This window comes from Anarhichas minor, unplaced genomic scaffold (assembly GCF_050575085.1).
Source record: "Anarhichas minor isolate MPS153535 unplaced genomic scaffold, ASM5057508v1 ptg000136l, whole genome shotgun sequence".
In the NCBI taxonomy this organism is placed as follows: domain Eukaryota; kingdom Metazoa; phylum Chordata; class Actinopteri; order Perciformes; family Anarhichadidae; genus Anarhichas; species Anarhichas minor.
This window is the reverse complement of record NW_027466582.1, coordinates 8,856,622-8,881,913: the sequence shown is the minus strand read 5'-3', so window position 1 is coordinate 8,881,913 and position 25,292 is coordinate 8,856,622. Positions and strand designations below refer to the sequence as shown.

The 25,292-nt window shown below is 42.0% G+C and overlaps 1 protein-coding gene across 5 annotated transcripts; it reads left to right on the top strand.

The window, feature by feature from the left end:
• Positions 1–603: 603 nt before the first annotated feature.
• On the top strand, positions 604–25,292 carry afg1lb (AFG1 like ATPase b). 5 transcript variants are annotated; one of them, XR_012951489.1, is made up of 14 exons: positions 604–751; positions 985–1,256; positions 4,739–4,787; positions 4,889–4,990; positions 5,248–5,375; positions 9,086–9,185; positions 12,411–12,469; positions 20,285–20,367; positions 21,103–21,173; positions 21,548–21,648; positions 22,506–22,646; positions 22,854–23,129; positions 24,025–24,132; positions 24,489–24,520. XR_012951489.1 is itself a non-coding variant. In XM_076083546.1 (13 exons), exons 1-13 carry the CDS (start codon positions 637–639, stop codon positions 24,633–24,635), a joined length of 1,473 nt encoding a protein of 490 aa, XP_075939661.1. In that variant the 5' UTR covers positions 604–636; the 3' UTR covers positions 24,636–25,292. The 5 variants fall into 5 exon arrangements, 3 of the variants coding, with proteins under 3 accessions (XP_075939661.1, XP_075939662.1, XP_075939660.1); XR_012951488.1 differs by having other exon boundaries at positions 22,506–23,129; XM_076083546.1 differs by lacking the exon at positions 22,854–23,129 and having other exon boundaries at positions 4,742–4,787; positions 24,489–25,292.

Genomic DNA, 25,292 nt, shown 5'->3' with positions numbered 1-25,292 from the left:
TTGATGTTGAAGGCAAATGAGGAGACTTCCGGTATTGTTTTGTGTCTCACTATCGCGAGCTTGAAAGGCCAGCGCGCTGCACTTCCGATCAGCTGAGGTTCAGCTGACGCTCCTCGGCCAACAGACACTCGGTTTGTTTACAACCTGCCAGCCAGCACATTGGCCATAATCGAGTTTTTTTTATAATACATAACTTCAATTGTTTTAATTGTATAATCGGACCAAGCGTGCGTCGCAATGTAAAGTAATTGCTGCTAAGATCAATATAATTGAAGTGCTTCTGGACTTAAAACTTAAAATATTGCTTATTAAAACAAACGTTACTTAGAAAACGACAAGCAGAATATATAATCGTATTAATAAACAAGTACATAACCTGTCCATCTATGGGTTATGTTATAAGTAAGGCTTTTATTTCTACATGTCTTACATTATTGTTTCATTTATTTACCATTTTGTCATTTATTTAATTATTATATGGTGGATTTATTCCTCATAGTTTACATGCTTGAATTTAAATAAATGAGTAGGAAATGTATTATCTCTGATTAAACGTATTCAAGACATGCCATGCTTGTCATGTGGTTCATATCTGTCAAATGATTGTCAATAAAGGTTTGAGCGTTTTGAAACATCATGGCGGCGTACACGGCCCAGGCAGCCGTCAGACACTCGATATTTGTTTTTCTAAGAGACAGTTTTCTGACTTCAGAGAAAATGTGCCGACTGTCAGCCATTTGCTCTGGAAACGGTGCGTGTCTTTCAGTTATATTGTAGGTGTATGGTATTCATAATGTGGGAGATATCGTGTATTAAACCCAGTCTTCTTAGGTAACTACATCGCTTATAACCTTCGGATCACACTTCACTGTAGCGCCTTCTCTTCACGGTTGCATTGCATCTAACGGTGTATATAGAATCAAGGTGTGTTTGTAAGCGTTGTGTAAGGGTTAACAGAGAATGCTTTTGCTGTAATGCTTCAAGGTTACGCTGGTTGGAGGACCTGCAGTTCATCCGCATCCTCCTGCTCCCCTGAGTCTCCAGCAGCAGATACTTGTGCCGTCAGTGGACACTATGGTCGCCTTGTTCAGAGTGGCTCTCTGAGGAAAGATGCTCAGCAAAGACATGTTCTCCAGCAGCTGTCTCAGCTGCAGCACACCCTGAAGAACTACAGTAACAACAATCAACTTTCAAAAGATGATAAAGACCCCCACTTTACAACAGCTGAAAACAAAGATGGTGGATCTGCTACCAAGGTAAAGGAGTTATGGTAACACCTTCTATGACGCCCAAGTATATAATGCATTATAAACATATTGATAATGCATTATAATTATGTCATGAGTTACTTTGAGTGGTCTTTGTTTGCTTTAAGTAACAGGAAACATATTATATCTATGCAAGAACAACACATAATGTACAATACATTTGTTAACTTAAAGTGAACAACGTTCACTATGAGTAACGTATAATCACATTGTAATGCATTATAATCACTGTTGTAATACATTATAAAAAGATTATAATGTATTACAACTATGGAAGTTATAATACACACTATGATCCTTGCAAAAATAAGGTCAGTGAGTGACCAGCAATTATCTGATACTTAGTCGTAACAAAACGCTTTATGATGTGTTGTGATAATTGTTATAAAGCATTATGCATATTTCTGAGTTCTTATAACTATAATCAAACAGTGTTATAAGCAGACTATAACGCATGATAAGTATGTATTACATTAACTCATGCCGACGAATTATATTCCACAAAATACAATGAACTTTGTTTAGAAAAAGTGTTTTATGTTAGTTGTCATGAAAACCATGCATGATTCTGACTAAACAGTACTACATCAAAGTCGTTTAGCTTAATTTAAGTCTGTATAGATTATTCCTTATTGCTAGATATTTGACATGGTACTGGTCTTCAAAATTAACAACTGATCAAGACCACACCAGAGACCTAACAGCCATGACATAAAGCAACCAGTTCCCCGATGTGTCACTCTGATTTAGCCTAATTTCATTTGCTATAATGAGCTCAATCAAACACACCTTCTCCAAATTCTCCCAGAGCAACAAGTTCTTAATTTCTGCCAAGTGCAGAACCACCAGGTCTATATAATCAAGACTAGAGCTTTGACCAAACAATCCAAACTCAACTCCACCCGCTTTTTGCAGAGGTTTCAACCGTATGATGTGGTCTTCATCAGTGGGTGGAGTTTTTGTCAGTTTTCACAGAGATGCATCTGTTCATATGTACGTTCATATGGACCTGTATGCCAACAGATCCATCTCTGTGACAACTGAGCAAACTCCAGCCCCTCATAAAGACCATGTGATGTGGTTGAAATGACGAGAAAATGCCAGTAAGTAGACCTTTGAGTGGGGTTGTGTCTTGTCAATCTACTATTTCCACTTCAATAATGAATCGTCATGCTCTCGACTAGTGCGATGTCTGAAATCATGCCCCCATTCACTCTTTCACTATTCTTTACAGTGTGGCATCTGGACTCTCTTTCTGTTATAAAGTCTCATTGACGTCCAACATGTGAAAGGTCTCCGCAGAGTCCACTGCACTGTACTCCAGTTGTATCACTGATGGTGGCCATGGGGCTCAGGTCAAAGGGAGGGTAGGGGTCTGGGAAGTGTATTGTGCATGTGAGTTTTGGAACGGCGTAATGTCGGGGGCTGTTGTTGTTTTTAGGTCAGGGGAGCTGACTGTCTAGTATTTGGTGGTGGGAGTTGTTTTGTTGGTTGGCTGGCACAGACAAATAGGGTTAGGCAGAGATTTTGGAAGGCAGCAGGGCAGACCTCCCGCTGGGCCCGTCCCGGCACTCCTCTCAGTCTCTCACCATCTCCATGCAGTAATGAGGGGATCCCCATTGTCTGGGCCATTCTTGTCCTTTTTGCTTTTGATTCGGGACTCTGACAAATACTTTGGTGTTAGGCTATCAACACCACCGCCCCCCTCTCCACTTGCACCTTATTTCTTGCTCTGTCTCTCACACACACACACACACACACACACACACACACACACACACACACTGACTGGAGGACTTATGCAATTAATGTGGTTTGAATCAGGTCATACCACTGTCCTTTCGGTGTCTGTTCTCTCTTTGGAAGTGCCGCCATTGTCCTCACTCACTGACCAAGTCTGTGAGGAGAGTACAATTGACTTAATATTGACCCAAAGTGGCGTGGTTTTTGCGGATGGTCGGCTAACAATGGGCCATTGTTTAGAGGGAGCCACTCTCTACAAGTCAGAGAGTCCTCCTGTACATTGGAGGTCTCCAGCAGGACAGTTGTACCACTTAGACCAAACGCAGACTCCTACGATCACTCCTTTAACCTTCTTAGTGAGAGACGTGGCGTCTCCGGCCGTAGGTAAACATGTTCAAATGCGGTTTTCCTGAAGTAATTTCAAAGCCAAAGTGACCATGTCCTGCATGTGAACTTTCCACTCAGTCTATATCCTCCTCCAGGAGGTGAGACAAGGCCACAGAGCTCAGCTAGACAGAGTGGCTGTGGGACAGCCTTGTCCTTCTCCACTCTTCCGTGGCAGAATGGCTTCCAGCCACCACTGACAATTACCCCGCCATGCCAGAGGGCAGCTTGGGAAGTCAGGGAGAAGTCACACACTGTTATGCCAGAGCAGACAGGAAAGGCTTGTTGCTCTTCCAGTATTTCACTCCAGCACAGAACAGGCGACATGGAGGGATGGAGGGGGTTGAGGGGAGGAGCGGGGAGAGGGCAGAGAGAGAGCGAGAGAGAGAGAGAGAGGATGGGTAACAAGTTTGTTTTTTTCATTTGGTTTTCAATTGGCCATTGTCTGCATTTACCAGAGTCAAGTGCTCCTTGTGCGGTGGACCCTGGGTACCGTCTCCATAAAATAGTTGCTAAATTGAATTTTAAGAGGACAAACCTTTCTATTTAGTGCTTAGTTAATTCCAAAGCTATTTGGCGTTGCCCGGTTACAGAGATGGGCAATCCTCAACCCCACTGTTGTTAGACCCTGTATTAAGCATCCATCATTTGTCCTCCTATATACAAATATGCTCCAAGTTATCATTACATGTCGTGATTAAACTGATGACATGGCTTAGAGATATTTGGCTTTACTTGATTTTCTCAGCTTGGTCACACAGAAGACGTTTAAAAAAAAAAAAATTAAAGCAAGGACCTTTTGATGATAGGAGGCAGGCAGCACAATGACTTCCAGCAGCACCTCAATGCAACAGTACCGTATCACAATTAGCAGCGCTAAACAGGCTGCACAGACAAGTCCACTCCATCTCGTACGGAGCCTCATCCAGTCCTCTCCGTTTTGTCTGACAAATCCCCCCATTGTTCCTCTGATGATGCTTTTCTTTCGTGGGAACCCTGGCTTGTCTTGTTGATTAGATCCCCTTTGTCTTCCTCCCCTGCAGTGGGCTAGTCTGGAGAATGTGAAACCTCACACTGTAGTGGTGGCTTAATGCCTCAGCATACTTTGTTTATTAAACGATGGATCAGTCTTTTATGTTAATGAATATAACGAAGTTTATGTAGGTCACCAGCTATAGTGTTTTGTGCTTTTTTTAAATCAGGAATTCATTTTGAATAACCATCGTGATTTATGGTTAACTGCTGTGCGTTATTGTTTATGATGACAAGCAGCTGTTAAAAGATTTGATGTAGAGCAAACATACTTGAGTCACATCCTCATTTTTCCTCTTTCTCCCCAAAAGAAGGAACCCTCTCCACCACCCAAAGGCGTCTACATCTATGGAGATGTTGGTAGGATCACAAAAGAAATACATATTACCATGGTATTTCTTTCTATGGTGCTAAATTCTACAAGAAGTTAGAATAATTGCTTTTTCTTTAATCCCTCTCAGGCACAGGGAAGACCATGCTCATGGATATGTTTTATTCCCATGTGGAGAACACTCGTAAAAAGAGAGTCCACTTCAATGGCTTCATGTTGGACATCCACAAAAGTAAGTATTATGCTCCCACTCCACAGCGCTAACTGCTGAAGATTTGCTGGCTTGACTTTATGGAAGTTAATGACTCCTCGAGCGCTGGAGATCCTATATTTATATCCCTGTGTTTGTCCTGAAGCCCTCCTGCTAATTGTCTACCATTATGCATACAAGTGAAATTACCGCTTTATTCAGAATTGTCATTGGGGGTTTTGGGGTTGCCGATGCAGGTGTGCTTTAAGATGTGCCTGACGTTTGTGTACTGCTTAAAGGGATCCATCGGAGGAAACAAAGGCTGCCAAAACGCGGGCTAGGGAAAATGTTCACCTACGACCCCATATCACCGGTTGCCATGGAGATCAGCGAAGAAACTTGCTTGTTGTGTTTTGATGAGTTTCAGGTGAGCGAGTTTGTTACTGTGTGTGTGTGTGTGTTCCTAAAACCTGCTTGAACATTATTTGCAAGTAGCAAACCATATATCAACTGCATACATTTGATTAAACAGTAGTACTCTGACACTAGTACTGTGAAATGAGTGATACTGGCAAATATACTGCTAGTACAACTCTATATACAAATGTCATGCTGATGCTTAGGAAGGTTATAGTAACAAAGAAAATACCAATTGGCTGGAACGATTAAATAAATATAGTCTTTAAAATGTGCCAAAGATTTAAGGTAAATATGTCTTTTGGAGCATATTGTGTGTGTGGGATAGATAATATCATTTTAAAGGATTCAAAAATTAGAAAAAAAATCCCAAATGACCATGATGCTGCACAACGGTCAAATTTAAAACTTAATGTGTCAAATAATGTTCCAGATAAACAGAGAGTCAATCTGACCTACAGTCATGCTGAAGTCATTATTTGTACGTTGTACTGAGGGGGAAAGGCGAGCCGACAGCAGATATGCTACAGATTAAAACACAAAGACAGAACCAGTAGGAAGCCACAGGAATTGAGACTGGCATGTATAACTCACAGATCAGATCATTTTGAAATCTGAAAAGAAAGACACAGAGTGATGTTTAATCACTTTGTTTCTTTTGTGCGTCGTAGTAGCTGCTTTATGGTTTACCCTTCTTTCTTGCTATATCAGAAACAGAAAAAAAAACATGTTAAATGTTGTATTCTGAGTTAAGAAGTGAGTGTTCAATCTGTGATCACTATCCGTGTTCATTTAAAGCCAGCGTCTTTCCTTTTCTGAACAACTGGATGCTTCAGATCTTGATACCCCCACAAAAACAGAACTGGGGACACCTAGTGGCCTTTTTGAATATAACATAATTGTAAATGACTTCCAGTAGCAATGAAACCTTCTCTCTCCTTAGTATGTAGTAAAATAGTGATTCACTAATACAGTAGCGGTAAATACATAAAGAATGTCACATGTATTGATGTGTAACATTTCCTTGTCACTACGTTGAAACTGCAGCAGTCGGTTGAGTCAATGATCTGCTCCTGTTGCTTGTTTATGCTCTCACACACCATTAAAACCAAGTCACCCATAGTTTTTGAAAACTGGATTTACAGAACTGAAAGGCACTGTGAGCCATTAGTGTTGCAGAACTTTAACATCATTTTGCTCTCTGGTGTCAAAGGAGAGAGCCACGACTGAAGCTCCCTGTCTTCTCTGTAAGGTAGTTAGCCATTCACTGAGTAGAGATGTGTGCTTCTGTCTTCATCGTTAGCCAGCCAAACACATCTGATAGCAGCACAATGTCGTTCCTCTTACTGATATCATTACAGTTAATGCCATCAGGTCAAGGGTTACAGAAGGTGCGCTTGCTCTCTCTAATCACTCTCTATGCATCTGTGAGGATCAAGAGCTGCTCCTTTCATCCACCCGTCTTTCACATTTTAAACTGCGGCGCTGTTTGTGCATTCTCATTGATTTGTTTTGTTTGCTGTCGCCAGCTCTGCTGTTTTCGCGTGTGTCGACTGTTGCTACCGGTGAATGGGAGGGGAAACAAGCAGACATGTGCACGTTGTTTGTGATGCATAAACAAGAGGTTGCGAGGTTGGGAGAGTTGGGGTGGGTGGGGGGGGTGGGAGCCTATACCAATCAGCATCCTCCTCCACTCAGCCATGCAAATGAGGCTCTGGGTATCAGTCGCACTCTCCCGCTTCCTTAAGTGAGTGGAGCTAGAAAGCGACTGGCGGCGGCGGGTCAGATGGATCTTATCCTCTTAAATGCTAATGACATTTCTCCATTCTCTTCATTAGCGCCGTGCCATTATCAGTAATTTGTAGCCCCCCTCCCTCCTTTTACAGCCCCCACCCGGCTCCGCTAATGAATACTCGCCATTGAGAGGTCCGAGATGGAAAGATGGGAAGAGAGCGCGGAAGTAAGGCGAAGAGTGAGAAGAAAACGCTTGAGCGTCATTGTCTCAGGGCCTCAGTCACTGTGCAGCCTCAGTGAAATTGCTCATAGGTTGTGTACATAAAGAGGTGTAACATCAAAAGAGGTTTAATTTGGCACCCGTGTGCCTCGCTGTAAACTGACAGCCGCTTGAGTAATTGGATGCTCATTTAAATATCGGCATTGGCTGACGGCGATTGCGCCATTATTTTTGTGTTCCACAAGTGCTACATCAGTCCCCTCCACCTTTTCTCATTCTGTGGGTACCCATTCTCTTTCCCTCTCCCCCGACTCATTCAGCAATCAATATTGCCCCTCATACTATGCCCATGTTGAGGGCACATGAATAAACAAATCCAGGTTGTATAAAAGATCATTTTTAAATGATTCTTTTGAAATGAAAATAAAATCCTGCGGTCGGAGGAAATGGGGGCCCCTTCAGAGAAGCACAGAGCCTTGGCTTTCTGTTGATTCTCATTACCCGCACACAATCACTCACACACGCACTAATTTGATGCCCCTAGCCACCTCTCCTTAGCGAAATCAAGGCTTTAACACAAATGTTAATCAAGTATTGGCAAGGGCAGTGGGGCTAATATGCAAAAGCAGAAGACTCTCCAGAGGATGAAAAGAGGCATATGCCATGGGTATGGCCATCAGAAGTGCCTGTTATGTACAGGAAAGTAGGTAAGAGGGAGTAAAAGGAGAGGGCGGGACAGAAGTCTTCCTTTTTATTCAAGACATCCCAGTTCTTAAAAGGTTTCATGTCCTTTCTTTAAGATAATAGCTAAGTAATGTCAAATGTATCTCAATTTACATCAAATATGGATGGTATTCTGTGAAATGTTTCTCCTCAAAATGTACTTTCTAAAGGAAGGTTAGTTTAATTGTGTGTCATATTGGAATAAAACCTTATTTATTTATGTATTTAATACACATGCCAATTAGCATGAGACCAACTATACCCATCATGTTTAATCTGGCGTGTTATACAATGTACATGCTGCTTTGACTACTGTGCAAAAAGAACAGAGGTGAAAGAGAGCGAGAGAGATGAGAGAGAACAAACAAAAGTGAGAGCACTGGATCACTACTAGAAAGGTCAGAGCTCTTCATGTAGCTGCCAGCGACTCATGAACGTCCTTGCTTCAGTGTCGTCATCCACTGTTTATTGTGGACTCGTGGAAATAATGTAGATGAAAAAGGCAGTGGACAGTTGAATTGGATTTATGTATAACAGCCTTGTGTAGTTCATGCAACACACACCTTTTATACGGTCATTTGGATAAAAGCTTTTTCTGCCATCGTGACCCCAGTCTGGATTCACATCGCTCCATTTTCATCACTTTTGTTCTTCGTTTTCTTGCTTGCGTTCAGTCGTTCTCACGTCCGCTCGGTTGATTAGCTCGGGGCCCGCTGCCTTGTCTCAGCTGCTTGTCCTCAGCAGAAAGCCGCTTCATGACCATTTGCAGTCACTTCAAGTGGTTTAGGTGTGTGTGTGTGTGTGTGTGTGTGTAGGCGTGCGTGGATGCGTGTCAGTGTGAATAGACATGACCAGACACAAAGGATTGAATGAGCACACCTGAATGACCCTAATCAACATGGAGTGTTGATGGCATGGTTTAACCTTAGAGGCACACACACACACACACACACACACACACACACACACATGTGCTGTGGCTAGAAAAGGTACTTTATACAGTTCATGAATGTCTCTCTTCTTCTCTGGTTCTGTTCTGTCAGGTGACCGACATTGCTGATGCCATGATCCTGAAGCAGCTCTTTGAGACGCTGTTCAAGATCGGAGTGGTGGTGGTGGCCACTTCCAACAGACCCCCTGATGGTACGACGACTCGTGTCTTAAGCACATTCATTGTACCTTTTTACGTTAGTTTTTAGCTGCTGTTTATTAATTATATTCTTGTTACCAAACACACAGTTCAGTTAGCAGGTAGGATGGTTTAGTGCACGATTGCAGTCATCAGAGTAACACTGTCGTAGCACTCTTTTCTTTTCAAGTAGTAAACGTAAAGGAGCGTCTTTGTAACAGAAACTACCAGAGCAGTAATAGTAGCGACAACAAATATTAAATTCTACTCATATTGCAGGAACAAATAATACATTTACATAATGGTGCAGAATTTTAAGTAATTCAATCACGACATATATCTGAAAATGTTTTTTCTTGCTGTGGAAACAGTCGTTTTGAACCAAATCATCCAGATTTGTGAAAAATAGCGTTCAAATATGGACTTGCATTTAATCGAGCGCCTTTCTAGTCTCCCGACTAATCAAAGCGTTTTACGCTACATGCCAACGTTCACAAGGTGCCAGCCGTCATCAGGATGTAAACTAATGCTCATTCACACACACACTCGCACACCGATGGCCAGAGCCTTCGGAAGCATTGTGGGGTTCAGTATCTTGCCCGAGGACACTTTGACATGCGGACTGGAAGAACCGGGGATCAAACAGACGATCTTCAGATGAGTGGACAACCCGCTCTGACTCTGATCCATAGCCTCCGAAAAGATTGCTTTCTAACACCAACTTTACTCTGTTGATATCTTGCTGACTACGGACACAATTAAGCCCCAAGTAACCATTGTATTGCAAAAATATGCATTTTAACCCATTTGATAAGAATCATTAATAAGAAAAAGAAAAATGTTATTGGAACAGCTGGTTATTTTCCCTTTTGCATGCATATATCTAACATACCCATAAACAATTGTATGAAAAGATCAAGTGCAGTGTCTTACACCCTTACAGGATTATCTATGCCGGAAAATGAAACCAACTAAATTGTAGCTGCAGCACATTTTTCTGGTGTTAAAAAGTTAAAAAGTTAAAATGATTGATGAGTTGTTGAAAACACACACTCATTTTAGCTTCAAACAATCAATACATCACTTAATCTCATCTCCAAAGCACTATGATATTTCTCCCAAATATATTTTAACATATATTTTAACATCCAAGTGGTATCTGAAGTTGTTCCCAGTTTCTTGAGTTACAGTACATCAGTTCATTATGTGACTTATAAATCACAATAACTTTGAGCATGGCATTCTATAGAAAGCTCAGCTCAGGCTGACAGTGAAACATTGTCAATCTAGAAGGGCGCTCTGAGAGCGCAGACCCCCGCCAAGGCCAATCTGCTCTAAAATGTAATAGGTGTTTCATTGGCCCATGTTACACCCTTCCACCAATATTCATTCAATTAAGGCCATTCGTTTTTTCCGTAATCCTGCTAACAAACAAACAAACCAAAAAACATAACCTCCTCCTCGGAGGTAACAATGCCTTAGCCCTGAAGCTCCTCTTAATGACACAATACACCGTCTACCTGCAGCGGAAATAGTAAGTACTATTCCTGGAACATCACTGTTTGCCTCACCTGCTCTTGAACCAGCACATTATTCACCTACTTTACATACATCTACATTATTCACTTAATGTTCACTTAATACTTTTATCCAAAAGTGCTTGGCTCCAGCAAGGATCAATTGTGCTTTACAAGACCCACCTACACCTACGTCCTGTTAACAGCAAACAAGCAGAGGAAGAGGTCTCACTTATAGAGACATGACGACAACCTTTATTAAACAAGCTTTGATGTTGCATTTACTGCCAGTGGAGCAAGGTTGGAGGAAGAATGAGCAAGGCGGCGATCAAGGTGGAGATAAATGCACGATGTGCTATCTGACGTCTTTCTTTCTCGGGGAAGACGTTGATGTCTCAAAGTCTTGAGTGGGTAGGAAGTGGATGGCAGCAAGATGGCTCTCGTAGACAAAGACGCTGTCTCTGATATTTACTAGCTATTAAGAACAAAGCGCCAAACCATGCAAACTTGATAGAGAGGCTACTTGGTATTAATTACATGGTTAATGGAACACTGAAAGCCATAAGAGACAACTGGACATGAAAGGCATACATTTTCCATCTTTATTGATGTGGAGATCCCGGTATCAAACAGCCCTAGATGTGTTTGGAGGGGATATTTAGAAAAAAAGGATTTTGTTAGAACAGCTAAAGTAGTGTTTTATTGTTTTTATACACTGAAGGAGTTTAATGAGATTGAGGAGGGTTAGATGGATAAATGGTGTGTTTCTTTGGAGTGGAACCCCCTCAGTGCAGTGGATCACATGCAGTTTACATTAAAGGACTTGAGTCCATTCAATTATTTAGTAATTTAACAAGTAATAAGTGTCCTTGTCAGCAGCAGTGGTTACATAGATCTATAGCAATCAACAATACAATATTATAAATAGTCCTTTTAAAATGAAAAATAATTGGTACATGGTACGATTTAGCAGATTAACACACAATATACAACATGTTAATTAGTGAATTTAGAGGTAATTTATACCTATTTCCACCTTTTTTTCAGTGTTTATGCTAAGCTAAGCTAACTGTCCTCTGTCTCCAACTTCCTATTTACTGTACAGACATGAAAGTGGTCTCCGGAAAAAAACTCTCGCCAACAATGCAAATAAGGTTTTGTCCCAAAGTATTTAACTATTCCTTGACAATAGTTTCATAGACGGCACAGTCCATCACAGTATAGGAGTTATTTAGTGCGTCGGGTCCAAGGCTACTGTAATAAGCTTAAGCCCAAACATCAACATCAACTGCTTGTTTACGTTCGCAGCTGGAGAAAGATTAAGCCCGGCCATGTGTCTGTGTGTGTGTGTCTTTGTCCGTGTTTGTGTGTGAATCCCTATCTGTTTTATCTGTCTATCAGGGATGCTACTTCAGATGTAATTTGTTCCAGCCGAGCTAATTGAAACATCTATTCAGAGAGCTGCTGTGGACATTGTCCGCGCTGAAAAGGCGACAGTCCTTTCTCTCGCCACCATTGTTTGGGAATGTAATGAATTTTATGTTGCTGCCGCTGCCGGTAGAGAAATCCATTTTTCTCTCCTGGTCCCAGTCCTTTTGTCGTGCCTCCCCACCCATCCTTCAGTTCATCAAAAGCCACTTTATCTGCCAATCTGCGGCGAGGGAATGACATTATTAGGAGGCTAAACAGCAGCTCTAATACAAGCCCTCCCTCCTCTTTCAGATCTGTACAAAAACGGACTTCAGAGGGACACCTTCCTACCTTTCATCGACGTGCTAAAGGTAGAGACAAAGTCATCCCTCTCTCTTGTCTTGTTAATTAATTCATTTGTTTATCACAAACACACATACACACACTTGCGCGTGCGCCTCATCCCTCTGTGTCCGTCTTGTTTTGCAAGTTGCTCTTTAGTGGTTTGATGTTTTCTGCTTCCTGGATGCCTCGCACAGTGTCACAAAGCTGTCTTTGATCATACCAGGGCACGGTGAAAGACTCACAGAGAGAAAGGTAGGGGGAGATGGGAAGAGCGTGAGGGAGCACAGGTAATGTGAATGAGAGACGGGCGGATGAGCTGAGTGACTGACCCAGACTGCTTGCATTTCAAAAGTAAGGGGGGGGGGGGGGGGGGGGTGAGAGGAGCGATGCGGTGGTTAGCATTTCCAGCGAAAAATCTACTTTGCAATTTAAGCAGGTAGCACCATTATCCTGCCTGCATCTCAGATGATCATTGATGTGTTTGGAGTGATCATAAATAATTGCATAATAATTTCTTGTCATGCATTTTGCAACAGAGGAGGGCAGCATTCTTGCACCTTTTACTGGTATTTAGTCTAAATTAAATCGTAATGGCAAGCAATATCCAACTGTAGTGTATCGGGCTACAAATGTCCTGTATATTCTTATACTATTCATAAGAAAAAACACAAGGTAATGTATAATGTATGTACAGACTACACTTTTACACAGAGACATGTAAGTTCTCAGCAAAGGTCTGGCTGAATTACACTCACGGACGATATAATGTAGCAGAAAAACACTCTTGTGACTGAAGTTCTGAAAATCGCCACTCAAAGTGCTACTTGAGATTCATGGCTTAATGAGGCAAACGGTTTTCAAACTCATTACTTTTTATAGATAATAGACAAATTTAAACATGTTTATCAAACACTGGTATTCAAATTGTATAAACACAATAGTTATAGCCCTACCAACATATTTTGTTGTATTGGTCTTGGGTTACAATATTCCAAAAACAAAATATCACTGCTATATTGGTAAAAAATATACAGTACAAAATGAACAAAAAAGTTATTCGCATTATTTAGAAAGCAACATTTTTACATAAATCAACCAACAGCGCAAAAATAAATTTAGCACAGCATCACATCTGAGCCGATTTAGGAACATCTGGTAAGAGTAATACTTTATCTGGATTTAATCCTCCCAAATAACACTGTTAGTCGGGCTTAAGATGTCCATTACTGGTCAGGCTAGATATTATAATAAGTATGTTGTTGCAAGATTCGAATGTACCTGTTACCAGTTGCATCACAAACCTCACAGTGAGTGCTGCTGTGTACAAAATAAGAAAATAATGGCAGTAAAGCGCAACACAGGTGCTTTAACAAAATCTACATGGTTGAGGTCTTGGAGTCACCCTGCTCCCCACCCACTCTTCCGGCAGCACCCTTGCCCTCTCTAATCCACCCTTATCAAGGTCCTGAATGCCTGTTGTCCGTCTCTGGCCCGTACTACCTCCTCTCTTTCAGGGTTCCATGTTCCCCTTTGTGAGGCCATCTGGTTTTCGGGGTCGGGGGTTTTTCCGGGGTTGCACGGCGCTCTCTATAGCGGACCGTTCTGTGAAGTTAAAGCGTGTTTTAGCGAGGTCACGCTGCTAACTAGCTGACCCTTGATAGATTGAATTAATGCTCGCAGTGCCCGGTGGTGCGGGTCCTCCTCCCTGATGCAGCTCGCTCTCGTATGTGCGTGCCTGAGTGTGTTTCTATAGCGGGAGAGGGAGTGAATGAGGGTGTTAAAAAGTAAAAAAATAGCCTCTGACCTCTCCTCCCTATCACCTGAGCTAGAGTGGAAGAGGTTAATCCATCGCTTCTGTCCGCCTGCGTCTTTATTTAACTATTGACTTCTGATTAGTTGGGACCCCCTTTTCCCCTCAAACACCCCCCAAGTTATCCAGCCTCCTTGTCTTAGAAATAAGAAATGTTCAAATCATTATATCAAGTACAAACTTTCTAGTAGACCCACTTGCCAGACATGGAAAGCATATAACTTCCCTGAACCTAAAAGTCTTTGACTGCTTTTCGATTTTTAGTATGTTTTCTAGTTTTTCCATCCACTCAGTCATTTGTAATTTCTTGTCCTTTTAGTGCCTCTATAGACTACATCAGGAACCCTATTCAGTTGTAAAGGCTTCTTTTTCTTTGCAGCCATGGCAAAGCTCAGAGTTCTGAAAAATACAGGGTTTAAGGGCTTCTTTTTTTTTTTAATGGATACTGCCAGTATTGTAACTAAGACACTCTTTCTCTCTCACGAACTGTCCTCCCTCTCCACTCCACTGCTCATCGCCCATCCTCTCTCTAGCCCTCCATCCCCGCTCTTTATTCTATTACTATCTCGCTCTGCTCGCTGGCTTTACTTACCCAAGGTCAGGTCTCTGTATTTTGGTAGCAGAATAGTGACTTTACAATGCTGCCGAGGGGAGGAAAAACATGACAACAACCCTGAGGCAACTTTGAGTATCTCTGTGTTTCCGGCTGTTTTTAACCCTTCTTTTGATCCCCCTCTCCTTCTCTCTTTTTGTGTCATTGTTAATAATTGCTGCTGTGTGCTGTGCAGTTGCTGATGAGAGAAAAATAAATATATAAATAAAAACGGGACGATAGAGAAAGAAAAATGAAGAATGAGAGGGCTGTGGTCCTCCAATGAAGACCTTGGTGAGAAGGACTGCCTGTGAAGAGCCGGCAGCCTGCCAGTTCAAATCAAATGGATGTTGACATTTGACGACTCTCATTGTCTTCCAGAGCATTTAATGGCAGGGCAGTGCCACTCACCGTATGCCTCGAGGGCGTACCTCACTTCTTTTCATATTAGTGTCTCGCTTCTACAAAACTGAACAATTACTAAAAAGAACAAATACATTTTTCTCCTTTTGAAGACAAGGAATTAATTCCGGCTCTGTATTTCTCACCTAATTTTGAATCGATCCACTTACCTGCTGCCTAACTGATGTTTCCCACTGGTTTATTATAAGTGTGTGCACGTGAAATGTGTTCGATCAAGCATGCATGCACACAGGTGCATGATTCTGTCTAGTATGTGTTCGTTTGTAAAACCATTTCTACAGCTCAGCCTCTGTGCGACTCTTGATCAACCCGCTCGCCTCTAGATGTTCTGCCTTCTTTTCAAATTTGTAACATCATGAAGATGAAAAGACGAACGTTTTTTTAGATGTTACGAATGAAAAGAGATTCTCTTTTTATGATGATATGGTAACTTGTTTACTGGAGCACAAGCAGGTTCTTACACCTCAGTAATACATTGTTGGTGATATTAGTGCTCACAGAAGGCATGGGTCCTCATTTCAACCTCCAAAATCGAAACAAGATCAAAGCAGTTTGAAAATGAAAAAGACCTGGAGGTGCTCCTGTCTGCTTGAGGCTGGCGGCGCTACATTAGCCGCTACTATAACTATTTCCAACAGAACTGTTGGCAGTCTCGTTGCATTGTGGGTAATGTAGGCGGCAGGTTGTTTCGACAAGGAAGAAGACAGTGTGGAATAAAAGAGATAATATCTTTAGTTCTGCTGCATTCTAAAACAGTCCATCGTGTGTGTCTGACAATGGTATAGGAGTGAAATGCTGAATTGGTGAAGAACTCCTTTACAAGTCTGGTGAGTTGATGTTATACGAGATCAAGCTATTTCAGATCTAAAGCGATCTCCGGATAGTGTGTTGCTCCCAACGCATGGAGCCTCTGTTGGCCAGGTGCGGGTAGCACAGACTCCACAGAGATTTGGAGCGGTTTGGTTTTGGGCCTCATCAGAGCTGGAGAGGGGTTGAGGGTGGGGGGTCCAGTGGGGTCCTGGATCACGAAAGGTGGGGCCTGCAACTCAAAAGATGTTTCCCCAAGAGGAGCAGCCAAGGCAGGGGGAGGTTGTGAGAACGACCCCTCGGAACAAACCATCGCTGGCCCAAGGCGGTCACACTTTAAGGGAATAGATCATTAGGTGTAATTAGGGTGTTCACATTGTCACGTACCCCCCCGACTGCCAAAGAATGAATAAAATCACCAGATACACCCCCACTCACACACTCTCACACACACACACACACACACACACACAGCAGCTCCCCAGTTACTGAAAACACTTTGATGTCAGAAGAGTCGTCCACAACTTGCCAGCATAAAGGCAGTGTTTTAAGCTTTCTCTCTTTTCTCCCCCGTCTCTCTCTCTCTCTCTCTCTCTCGACCCCTCCATCCCTCCCTCCCTCTTTTCTTCTGTCCCTCCACACAAGGCTGTAAGACACACATGGTTGAATGGACGACAACCTTTCCCCTCCTCCCCCCCCCCCCCCCCCCCCCCCCTTCGTCTCTTTTTCAGCCTTCCCACCCCGCATTTCTTTGAGGCCTGGTCAATTCTCTGGGCCAAACAAAAAAAGCATCAAATGTTTTCTGCTGCTGGGTAATGAGGGAGTGGACCTCATCAGGGCCCAATAGTCAGCTATCCTTGGCTTTTGTTGCAGCTCAATAGCACCGCGCTCTTTGAAAAACTCAAAAGCAACTTTTTGAGGAGTAAAGCATAGAGAAAGATACGGCGTAGAGGGAGCGGGCGCAGAGGGGAGGCAGCGACCGAAGAAAAAAAAAGCCACTCTGTTTTTATGCTAAACGGCTGTCCAGAGAGAGCAGTGGACAGATTGAACAATGACATGATTGGAGCTACATGTGTTTGGGTGACTTTCTTCTAAAGAGACTCTGATTCTCATGTCTGTCATCTCTCTCTCTCTTCAGTCTCTCCCTCCCCTCTTGTGTCCGTGAGTTTGTGAATGCACCCGAGCAAGTAGTGGAACTCTTAATTTGCAGTGCCGCTGCTTTCATGCTGCTTTTCTGTGGGTCGGCTACATATAGGACTAGTTTTCACACCACTAGTACAAAAAGCTAATATTATGGGATGACTCATGTTGAAAATGAAACTAGCAACTATTGATTTACTTCCTTATCAATTTATTCTGTCAACCTTTTTTATTTTATTAAGAGTTAAGTTTGACAAATAATGAAGAAATGCTCCTCGCAAATGCCCAACGTGACAACTACAGGTTGCTTGTTTTGTCCAACCAACACTTCAAAACCCAACATATATTCCATTTACTATCAAAATATTTTCGATACTTTTGAGAAGCAGAAACACGTAAATTAGCCAGTTTCCACTGCAGTTTTCCCACGGGACCAGGAACATTGAATTTTTTGGCCATTTTTACTTGATAAATGACAGTCAATTATAAAATTGCTGTCAATTAATGTTGTGTTGATCAACTCGTCAATTAATCCTCTAACCGTTTAAAAATAAGACACAATGCGACTTCAATTGGACCGCAGTTCAACTTTGCTATTATTTCTTTTGAGCCAATGCTGAGACAGAAAAGTCTTTGTGCAACAACAAAAGTCCTCACAAAGGAAGGTCAGAGATGCTGTCACATATTGAAGGAATTGGAATTGGTAATTTGACCATTGTAATATAAAAACAGATCCCTTATGCCAAGTACTTTTGCCTCACTAATATCCCAGTATTTTGGCATTAATAGTATCCATGATATTTTGTTAATTAAGTATATATGTAATTTAGTGTAAGTGAACATACTGAGCGATGTTTAGATTTTACGTAGGTCAACTAAACAGAGTGACAGAGAAATAATAGTGACTTTAACATATATATATGTGTGTGTGTGTATATATGTATATCTATATCTTATATATCAGATTGTTGTCCAGCTGTACAGCACGATATACAGAATAAGCTAAGTGGGAGATGAGACTGTAAGTGGCCAAGTGACGAGGATTTGAGTCTGTGAGAGGAGCGTGATGGTGGAGGGGGGAGACCACAATGTGTAGGCGGATGAAATCTTGGAGGAGTGAGAACTTGACAATCTCCTCAAGATGGATAATCAAGTAATGACCCGCAAGGCCTCAGCCTTATCTGATTATAAATAACCAATGGAATCATCACCACTGATTGTGTTTCCATTCCTCCCTTCTTTCCTCTCTCTTATTTGTACCTCCGCTTCTCCGTCAAGCAAAATGCATCCGCCGCCTTTACCGCAGGTAGAGACGGTCCATAAAGGGAGGGAGTGGAAGATGGCAGGAGAAAAGACAAACTGAGACTCTAATGATGTGGCGGCGATAGTGACAAGTTTTTTTTCTTTTTTTTTTCCATTTTGGAGGGACTATTTACCCGTTGGTGGGGTCACAGTAGGTTGATGAAATGACACCTCCCTTTTGTGCATGGGGGAGGGCGAGTTTGTCAGGTTGTTATTAAGCCTGATTCAGCCAATTGGCTCAGAGTGGGAACCCCGTTTGTGTGAGCGGACATGGAGATAAAAAGTTGACAGCGGAGAAGAATAGAGTATTTCCGTCCCCTTGCTTTGTGATGATTACTAATTATCCTGCCGCTTAAGGGGGCCAGTGGTAGAAATTCACTGATTTCATAATTTCCCTGAGCTGTCGGTGAATACTCAGTCAGCCGGCAATGGCTTGGATGGGATGATATGCAATTCCTTTCTTTTCTTTGATAGAATGGTGGAGATGATGATTATAGTTTGTGGTGCACTCCCTGACATGAATCCTGTTGACGTTTTACACTATCTGGAAAAGTTTGAACTCTGCATCACAAGTTCAACCCTGCTGTAACACACTTGAATAGCTGCAGGAACAATAGATCGGCTCAATAAACCATGAAGAAGTGTCGCTGTCAGAGGAGAGAAAGATGTCTCCTGCCTTCTGCGTTGCCCTTGTTTAAATTGTTCACTTGTTTCATATTTGCTCTTTGTCCGTGACAGATGAGCAGTACAGAACTGTGTTATAATGTTGGCACATACTATAGCATCGCATGGTAAGTATAACAAAATAGACACCTCCGCAGAAACTCTGTTATCTCAGAGATTTCAATGAGATGATCAATCTGGACTGAAAAAATAGCATCTAACCGGATAGCCTGCTGAGGTTTATTCCATTTATATGGTGCACAATTTTAGTATTTCCTTTCTATATTTCCAATACTTCTCACACATTGTATTTAGTTAGATTACAAAGTATTTAAATGTATATTACTACAAGAAATAAAACCCCAAAAAATCAAAACAAGAAACCCTAATCCAAAATCTGAAAAACCTATAAAACTGAATTTGAAATCATTAAATTTTAAGGAAATTTGAATCTAAATTTGATGCCATACTGAAATAACACAAACTACTTAAAAGGACAAGTTGGTGGTATTGCTTATTTCCTAATATTTACTGACCATATGAAAAGACCAAATTGATCCTACCTACAAGTAGTCTCTGTAACAAAAGCCTGATATTTTATATCCCTCTGTGCCATAGAGCGCCACTGTTGAACAAAAACAATTAAAAACACATCAATACACACACACACACACACACTGTTCAAGATTTCCATCTTCAGTGGGAACCAATGGGTTTACAGCGGAGTACCACAGGCGAGGTAGGGAAGTCGCAAAGTATTGAGAAAAACCAAACGCATTGTTGGTTTTGGCAAAGAATACGCTGTAGCTCCGACAGAATAAACAAAGAGTATTTATCATTTAAAGAAACTATAACCTACTCTTGAAAGAAAACAAATCGAAAATCTAACAGTGTGCAAGTGTATCCTAAACTTTCTCATTTATATTTAGGTTATAATAGTATAATTATAAACCTACTGTTATGTTTTGCCACTACATTAAAAATACAGAATTTTGAAAAGTTTTTCACTTAAAACATAGACTGGCCTACTTTGAATATTTGACCGTTGAGGGACTTTTCATTCGTTCTATTGTATGCTGTGTGTTTGTGTTTGTGCGTGTGCAGGAGTACTGCCACACCATCTGCCTGGACTCTGGGATCGACTACAGGAGGCTGGACAACGCTGGAGCGGGGAAACTCTACTCCATGTAATACATACACACACACACACACACACACACACACACTAATAATGGTCACATTTGTTCTGCAGTCCAGCTCAGCTCTAAGGCTGTGCAAAGGTCTGGTAAAGAGTCAACATTAACCTGCATCCACAACATGCACACAAGCATACACACACACACACACACAGGAAAATGTTTTTGCACATCATCGAGCTTGATTTTTATTTTTTTTTAAAGGACAGAAAGAGAAGGCAAACAGATGGATAAATGAGGAGAAACAAACTGGGAGATTTATAAAGACCTTCATTACCATGAAAGATCCATGAAAAGAAGGAAAGAGGAATCAATAGAACATGAGAAAATGGTAGAGCTTTAAAAGCTAGTTTTCTATTTTCGTCATTACATATACGCTGCCAGGAACACGCAGACAAAAAAAAGGTATGAATGGCACTGCTGTTGCTCATCGCTGTATTGGAGCTTTCAAGTGCTTTCGTCTTTTCACTGTATGCAAATAGAACGCAACACACGCTTTTACATAGAGTTAAAACACAAGCACAAACACGCACACTTTACAATCTCATTTGGCGTGCATTCACAGGCTAATGCTCAGGTTTAGAGCCTAACATCCTATTTTTTACCGATGGAGTGAAAAGCTAAGTACCCACCCTCCGGTGCACTCCTTTCTGCCATCGTTTGATGTGGCCACTTCAACATTATTAATTTCATCTCCTATTTTGTCTTCTCTGTTGTCTTGTTCAGCACGGGGGAGCCTGGTGCGGAGGCCTTCTTGGATGTGCTGTTTGAGGAGCTGGCCTTAAAACAAAAGAGTGGTGAGGAAGTTAAAGGGCAACACCATCTTTAAATGATGTATTCTGTATGCCCCGTGTAAATAATGTAAACTGATGCTGCATGATAACACTTTTGGCATACACCTTATTGAGTGATAGTAGACATATAGCATAATATAACGTTTTTTTCTTGTATTCTTTTATCTAAAAACTCTATTTTAAAAGCACTTGTGGACACAGTGTAGAGAAATCTGCTTTGTAAGTTAATAAGTTGAAATGAGGAGGATTTGACTTCTGTTGTCTAAAATGGATTCATTTCTCAGTAGACTTCTATTACTACCATTCACCTGTAAATGTGATGATAAAAGCTGTATGATATGAGGATCAGTTACATCTTCGGGTGTGTGTTTCCGTAGTTACAGGCCCTCGGGTGCTCACAGTTCTGGGCAGAGACGTGACTCTGGAGAAGACCTGTGGCTCCATCGCTGACTGTAGTTTTGACGAGCTGTGTGGCAGAGTGAGTGTTTGTTTTGTCTTATAATTCTGTAATTGTAAAAACTGATAATCACCATATTTAGCTACATATATCATTTTTCTCAACATGTTTACAACAAACATAAGAAAAAGGCCAACATAAATGACTAGTTAATAGTATAGTTACAATGCAGGAGGGGAGCACAGATTTTACTCACACACACACACACACACACACAGTTCATTCTCACACACAAGATCCACTCACCACTAATCAAAACTGCTCAAATTCAAAGCACTTCTCTTGCCTCTTTATTATTCAGTTTCTTCCCACCTCTGTGTACTTATTGTCCAAACCAATGCTCTCAAACTGAATCACCTTCCCTCAATCTCAGTCCTATTTTCTGCTCAATGTCAAAAAGCAGTCTATTGACGATTTAGTGAATAGTTGAGCCTGTTGTGCCTCAAATAAAGCAGTGTGTGCAAAGTCTCAAGCCTGATGGACAGCGGTGAGCTTTTGCAGGCATCTAAGCTTCAAGGCTTCCTCTTCCATCTGTCTATATACTGTATGTTGGCATGTCCACTTTCATTTTGAGAGCAATCATCCTGAATGGCAAAGAACCAAGGACAGGGACTGAACATCAGCCTGAGCCTTTTGCACAAGGTGCCCCATCATGCAGTTGACATTTTTTTTTGTTGCAGCCATACACACAGACTGCAACATTCATAGTGTGTGTGTGTGTGTGTGTGTGTGTGTGTGTGTGTGTGTGTGTGTGTGTGTGTGTGTGTCTCTACAAGGGTGCCGTGCATGTGTGCTATACTGAAACTATTTACTCTCCGTTTTGTGATGTGCTCTGCTGTAGTTTAGAAGCTCGTGTAACATGCTCACTTGTTTTGCAGCCCATGGGTGCCAGTGACTACCTGGAAATGGCACGGCTCTTTGACACCGTATTCATTCGCCATGTTCCCATTCTGACACTGACCCTGAAGGACCAGGCCAGACGCTTCACCACCCTCATAGACAACTTCTACGACAGCAAGGTGCTCCATCTAATTGGAAAAACTAAAATTGGGCTTAAAGTAGACAAAAGCAATAAATCATATCACAAATGCATTCATGTGTGAAGGTTTGAAGGTTTGAAGCTCAAGAAAGTGGTGGAGCGGGAATTTTCGATTTCTATATTATCCTGTGTGCAATGCACACATCAATTGAGAGGATGATGATCAAGATGGTGCTTTGGATGGCAGCCTCGGTGTTGCGTTTTTTTTGCAAATTCACCCAGCTCACTGTGCCAGCCTCCACCTGTCAGTGGATTACAAACTTCCTGAACGACCAGTGGCAGCAAGTGAGGCTCATGAAAATCACATCCAGCACCCAGACAAGCACCCATGTGTGCGCTCCCCACTGCTGTTTTCCCTTTACACCAACGACTGCACCTGAGGAGGCCCGTCTGGTAAATTCCTGAAAGCTGACACAACGGTCATCGACCTCATCTGGAACGGTGACAAGTCTGCATACAGAGGGTAGGTTGAACAGCTGGCCCTGTGGTGCGATCAGAACAACATGGAGCTGAACACTCTTAAGACTGTGGAGATGACAGTGCCCCCCCCCCCCCCCACACACACACACACACACATTGCCCCCCATCACCACTCTGAACAACACCATCCCTTTATTTCTGGTGTCGTCGGCTGTAACCCTCTAACATCGCAGCTCCAGTTACACTGTGCATGCTATACCCCATAGCTCAAGACCTGGTCCCAGCCTTCATTCAACAGCCTTGCCAGTATCAGGAAAATGGGCTGGTAACATCACTGCAGGCCCTTCACACCCTGGTGGCTAAGGGATCTAAGCGCCGACCATTAAACACAACGTGCCCAATGTGACGTTGCGTCGGGCTGGGGAGTTATGTTCTATGTCATTGTCCAATCTCTCTCCATCCATCCATTATCCGTAACCGCTTATCCTGTTCAGGGTCGCTGGAGCCGATCCCAGGTGACACTGGGCGAAAACAGGGTACGCCCTGGACAGGTCGCCAGACTATCACACATAGCGACAGACAACCGTTCATGAAATTGAAGTAGTAAATCACTACACTATTCACTGCAAAAAGTACTATTACTGCATTTAATACAGTCTTAAGTTAGAAGCCAGCCTCATATTGGCTCACTTCCTATAAACTGTAGATATATATACTCTATAGTTGATTCTGCAAGATAAAGTCAATATGTACATAAATGCAATACAACACATCAAATTGACCAGAAATATAAGTACTGTCATTTTAAGGAGGCAATGAATGAATGGGTTAACTGCTCTCATTTAATATTGATCACTTAATCATTAATAATAGAGGAAGTAACCTTCATAAATAAAGTGGACATTCCTGTGTCTCTTTTATTCCCCTTTGTGTCCCAGGTGAGAGTGGTGCTGCTGGCAGCTTCTCCTTTAGAACGGCTGTTTCTCCACACTGGAGGGGACGATGAGAGGGACAGACAACTGCTGGATGACCTGGGCCTCAGCGGGGTAAAACTATAACCAACACTTCCTGTCAGCAATGAATGCAAGCTGTTCCTAAAATCTAAATATATGTAAATCACATCACTGATTACTCTTTAAATGATAGTTCAGTTCACCTCATAGTACTTCCAGAAGGATAAAAGTCAAACGAACTTGAAAAATTGGGTGTTAAGGGACGTTTTCATGACACATTGCGAGTGTGAAGAGGGCCTTGCTCTCACACAGATTGGTCCTGCATGTCCAGGAATCAAACAACCAACCTTCTGTGGACTTAATCCTGTTTCTCTAACCAAAATAAGTTTCAATTTTCGTTGGATTCGAGTTAATCAGCCGTTAACCCTGGTGTTGGCTCCTCTCTACAGGAGGCAGCCGAGCGCCTCACACTGTTCACAGCCGAGGAGGAGATCTTTGCCTTCCAGAGGACCGTCTCCAGACTGACGGAGATGCAAACCGAATCATACTGGATGAAAGGAGACCGCAGTCACAGCAAGAAAGCCATGAACACCTAACACCCGCTGCTGAGCGCCTGATAAACATGTATACCTCCAGACAACACAGTACCTCACTAACGACTGACACTACTCAAGAGAAGTTCAGAATTAGCAGAAAAAGGAAAGACTTGATATCCGCAGTAAATATATAACAAAACTCGATACCTGTTTTTGATTTGGATCTGACTTCCCTTAATCTCATGCATGTGTGTTATACGGTTTTACTGTTTGGTAAGAGGTGTGCTCTCTCCCCCTTGTGGACTATTTACTTTAAAGAATATGGAAACCTCCTCAACAAGGCAAACAGGTGCTCACTTCAGAGAGACAAAGTGTCCCTCAGAGTAGTTGGCTACCTCCCTCTAGTGGGCGAATGTGAGAAGGGTTAAACACTTCTCAAGCCGTTCCTGTTTTTAAGAACAATATTGGTCTCTGTGCGGTTTCTGTATAAAATCTGGTATGAATTTAAAATGTTGTGCATGATATTAATCCATATATTCCACCCATCAAGCCCAGTAGCTGTTAGATTGACATTGATGTATTCCAGATTACAAATCTTGATTTTGGTCTTTACCAAGAGGGTTTGACTACATTTTCTATTTCTAACATTGCAGCAAGCTGCAAACTGCTGTAAAACACTTTGTGAACACTTATAATAAAATTGTCAACACAAAATAA

Bases quoted from the DNA above. Each gene is read 5' to 3' on its own strand.
- afg1lb (XM_076083545.1), top strand. From the start codon at position 637: ATGGCGGCGTACACGGCCCAGGCAGCCGTCAGACACTCGATATTTGTT. The intron at 9,186-12,410 runs GTACGACGACTC...CTCCTCTTTCAG, and splicing joins TTCCAACAGACCCCCTGATG to ATCTGTACAAAAACGGACTT. The intron at 21,649-22,505 runs GTGAGTGTTTGT...CTTGTTTTGCAG, and splicing joins TTGACGAGCTGTGTGGCAGA to CCCATGGGTGCCAGTGACTA.